This window comes from Penaeus monodon, chromosome 10 (genome assembly GCF_015228065.2).
Source record: "Penaeus monodon isolate SGIC_2016 chromosome 10, NSTDA_Pmon_1, whole genome shotgun sequence".
NCBI classification, from domain to species: Eukaryota; Metazoa; Arthropoda; class Malacostraca; order Decapoda; family Penaeidae; genus Penaeus; species Penaeus monodon.
In genome coordinates, this window is record NC_051395.1 from 45,327,893 (window position 1) to 45,332,892 (window position 5,000).

At 34.6% G+C, this 5,000-nt stretch overlaps 1 protein-coding gene across 1 annotated transcript in view; it reads left to right on the forward strand.

Annotated features, from left to right (window-relative positions):
* Window positions 1–2,380, forward strand: part of LOC119578076 — a 19,495-nt gene extending 17,115 nt beyond the window's left edge. The window contains 3 exon segments of the mRNA XM_037925798.1: window positions 1,299–1,422; window positions 2,101–2,143; window positions 2,145–2,380. Coding sequence (XP_037781726.1) covers window positions 1,299–1,422; window positions 2,101–2,143; window positions 2,145–2,213 — 236 coding nt within the window. The 3' untranslated portion in view covers window positions 2,214–2,380.
* The last annotated feature ends 2,620 nt before the right edge of the window (window positions 2,381–5,000 follow it).

Sequence of the window (5,000 nt, forward strand, 5' to 3'; positions counted from 1 at the left end):
GACAAGAATAGTTTTAATAGACATATATATATATATATATATATATATATATATATATATATATATATATATATATATATATATATATATATATATATATATATATATGGAGAGAGAGAGAGAGAGAGAGAGACAGAGAAAGACAAAGAGAGAGAGAGAGAGAGAGAGAGAGAGAAATAGAGTGAAGAGAGATCGAGAGGGAGAGAGAGAGAGAGATGAGAGGTAGAGAGGAGGAAGAGAGAGAAGAGAGAGAGAGGTGAGAGGGAGGAAAGAGAGTGAAAGGAGAGGAGAGAGAGAGAGAGAGAGGGAGAGAGAGAGAGAGAAGAGAAGGAGATAGAGAAGATGAGCAGAGATGAGAGGAGAGAGAGAGAGAGACGGTAAGAGGATTTCGAGAGTAAGAGAGAGAAGATGACGAGAGGAGAGAGCGAGAGAGAGATAGAGAGAAAGACAAAATAGACAGAGAGTTAGATAGATAACAGTAGATAGGGAAAACATATAGAAAGATAGGTAGATAGAAAAGAAGATTGATAGACAGTAGATAGACAGGTAGTGATCGCATCCTATTCTTACATCCAACTTAAATCCCCATTTTTTTTTTTTTTTTTTTTTATATATTATCACTATCTCAAGATCTTTATCTTCTTAGCCTTTTGATAAATGAATGAATGTAAAAATGGGACAAGAATAGTTTTAATAGACATTATATTAATATATAATTATATATATATAGATATATATTATACTATATAATATATATATATGGAGAGGAGAGAGAGAGAGAGAAGCAGAGAGAGAGGAGAGAGAGAGAGGAGAGAGAGATAGAGAGAGAGAGACGAGAGAGAGTGAAATAGAAGTGAAGAGGAGAGAGAGGGAGATGAGAGAGAGAGAGAGAGAGAGAGAGAGAAAGATTGAGTGAATGAGAGATAGAGAGACAGACAGAGAAGAGAGAGAGAGAGAGGAGAGAGAGAGGCGAGTGAGGAGAGAGAGAGAGAGAGAGAGAGAGAGAGAGGAGAGAGAGAGAGAAGAGAGTAGAGAGAGAAAGAGAGAGAGAAAGAGAGTGAAGAAGAGAGAGAGAGAGAGGAAGGGAGAGAGGAGAGAGAGACGAGAGAGAGAGAGAGAGAGAGAGAGGCTTAGACATAGACCAAGAAAAAAGTCAGAGATGAAAAGAAAAGGCAGAGAGGGGGAAAAAAGTAAGAAAGAAAGAGAGCGAAAGGCAGTCACCCAGACAAGCAACAAATCAAAACAAAACAAAAATCACTTGCCATATTAACCCCCACCCCCACCCCCCCACCCCCCAGCCATGCCATGCAGCAACCCAGAGGACGTCGTGGCAACCTTCGCCGAATACAAGTTCAACATTGCAGAAGATGTCTGTCAAAGCCGATTTACCGAGTGTTGCAACACCTTCACTCGTGCAATATGGTAAGTGTTGCGAGTGTTATCAGATGAGAAATTAATGTATAAATAAAGAAAAAGAAAATATTGTAGTGTAGGAAAGCATAGGGTAAATAAAATGATATATATATAAACGAATAGATAGATAATGTAATGGTGATTATATGATTGTATTCATTTTCATATCAGTAAAGGATTGAAAAGATGATAGTAGATAGTGACCATTATAAGGATAATAATAACAAATCGCACTTAGTCAGAAGATATACATGCACACATATTCATGCACAAATATATATGCACATATACAGCGCACGCAAAGATGCATATATACCACACATATATGTTTATCTCTCTCTCTCTCTCTCTCTCTCTCTCTCTCTCTCTCTCTCTCTCTCTCTCTCTCTCTCTCTCACACACACACACACACACACACACACACACACACACACACACACACACACACACACACACACACACACACACACACACACACACACACACACACACACACACACACACTAACATATTCACACGCAAGAATAAAAATGAACTGATAATGATGATGATGATAATAATGAAAATACTAATTTTAAGGAAATAATAATGATGTTAACAATAATGATAATAAAGAGGATTAATAAAAAAAAAAAAAAAAAATATTTACATTCTTAAAGAAAACGAAAACGCAACTTTCCAAAACAGGGAGATGAACCAGGAGAGGAAAACGGCACGAAAGCAGCGTCGGAAAGCAGAACAGAAAAGCACGCAGGCAAATGTCCCGAAGACAGAAACAGGGAGAGACCGAAAGTGCTTGAGAGGAGGGACCGAAAGCGTCAAAAGGGAGAGACCGGAGGTTCCTGAGATTAGAGACCGGAAGTGTCAAAAGAAGGGAGAGACCGGAAGTACCCGAAAAGAGACCGGAAGAACCAGAGAAGAGACCGAAAATGCATAATAAACGTAACCGGTAGCGCCTACAAAGAGACCAAAATAAGCTAGAGATACAAAGGCCTTCCACTCGACACGATTACTTCATTTCTATAATATACATATATATATATACATATATATATATATATACATATATATATACATATATATATATATATATATATATATATATATATATATATATATATATATATATATATATATATATAATTTTAAATGTGTTGTAAAGCAATTTGTATCGTGAAATCATTAACAGGTACGACTAACTTATTCATGATAAAATTTGTCATACTGTACGAGAAATTAAGAATCATCAATCACATTCGAATTAATGTAAGTAGAGTTATAGTACAAGTAATAAAAGATAAGGAAACGATGTAAATTATTATCCTTACGAATTATACGCAAGGGAATTAGGACCTTTCTTATATGCTCTGCAACTGGCTAATGAGTATGCAGCACAAACAGCTGTTTCTTCTTCTTCTTCTTTTTCTCCTCTTTCTTCTTCTCCTTCTTTTTCTTCTACTCTTACTTCTCCTTCTTGTTCTTTTTCTTCTCCTTCTTCCACTTTTTTTTTTCTTTTCTTTTCTTTTTTTTCTTTTTTTTATTCCACAACGAAGAACCTTATCGTCAACAAAGGCAGTATTTAGAGATCATATGAAGCAACAATGCAAACAAGGATAACTATCAAATTATCCCATTTTAACTCTAACACACAAATATATATGTATATTGTAGAAAAGGTATGAATGAGAATGAATATCTTTATAATCCAAGAGAGAGATGTGAAGATATTCATTCTCATTCATACCTTCTCTACATTTGTCAACATGAATACGGTTCATATATGTATATATTTCTAACGATATGTATAGATTAATCTGAAGTAATCAAAGCTAGTTTTCGTGTATATGAAGTATATGAAGGCAACATAAAGTGAGAGCGTCATAAAAACACAAATTATCAAGAACTAATGTGAAACATTGCTTGAAAAAATGGGAAAAAAATGACTTGTTTTGCCTTTTTTTTCTATCTTTCTTTCTTTTTTTTTCAGAAAGACTGCAAGATATAAATGAATAAATAAACAGAACTTGGATCAATGTAAGATAGAAATCTGGATCAACCAATATAAAAGCTTTTTACCCAAAACTTCAGAATAATTATTACTGTCCAACTGAACTAAAAGACCAAGAGAGATTTATTCTATAACTAATTAACTGCTGGAACAAAGCTATCGAGAAAGCTACCCAAGAATGGCTGACAAAGTGCACTCATCCATAGTCATAGCAATTTGAATTAACTGAGTAGAAAAAAAAGCTTGAAGGAAGTCTAGAATAAAAAGGGTGGTCAGCTTTTCCATGAATCGTATACATAACTAGGAGGAAAATAGTTTGTGATTTGTTAATAATGAGCTACATACTACACTACACTCACACATGTGCCCATGTGTGCGTGCATGCATACATGTATGCGTGCGTGTGCGTGTGTTAGTGTGTATGTGTATGTTATGAGCCTCATAACGCTACATGACACCGCAACAATTTTGTTAATCTTTCTATTAAAAAAGCAACAACTTCAGCCCTATTTTGAGAAAAACAAGAGCATATTGTGCAGTATCATTTAAATAAATTCAAAAAGCTATGGCAAAAAAAAAAAAAAAATAAAATAAACAGATTCCCAAGACACTCTGAGTTTGATACTACATGGAATTGCAATGTGGTCAGAGATGTCACTTAGTGCTACAACATCTGCCTCAGTGACATTAGCGATATGTTAAGACAAAGTCTATATGTTTATATATATAAATATATAATATACATATATATATATATATATATATATATATATATATATATATATATATATTATATATATATATTATATATATATATATATATATATATATATATATATATATATATATATATATAAACTTATGTATGGACTGGAAAAGTCCAAAATAAACCCTAGGTCGAACAGCAGTGACACTAGTATCTGAAGGGGGGGAAGAGGTGTACCGTGGGTCAAAGGAGGCTTCAGAACAGCAGGAGGCGGGCCAGTAACCTGGTTTTGGCTCCTGTACTGCGATGGAGGAAGGCAGCGGTAAACCATCTTATCAGTTCCAAGGCGTATTCAACACACCATGAAGGATGGCGTGTGTGGCGCTGAACCTGTCACGCGACAGACAACCAAGAAGAAGAATATCTATCTATCTATCTCTCTATCGATCTATTCTATCTATCTATCTATCTATCTATCTCTCTCTCTCTCTCTCTCTCTCTCTCTCTCTCTCTCTCTCTCTCTCTCTCTATATATATATATATATATATATATATATATATATATATATATATATATATATATATATATATATATATATGAACACAAACATAGTAGCGTGTACGCAAAGATGAAAAGGAAAAGAGCCACAGTAAGAAATCGGGACGTTTCGAACATTTCACGAGTTTCTCTGCAGACGAATAATAAATAAACCGAAATGGACACGGAGAGAATTTTGAGAAGCATTTCATTCTCTGGCATATCTAACATCAGGTTTATGTTCATTAATTCTTCGCCAATGTAAACATTTTATATAGGGGAAACTGGTAGAGCTTACGAAATTAATGAGCATAAACAGGATATTGGATGCGCCA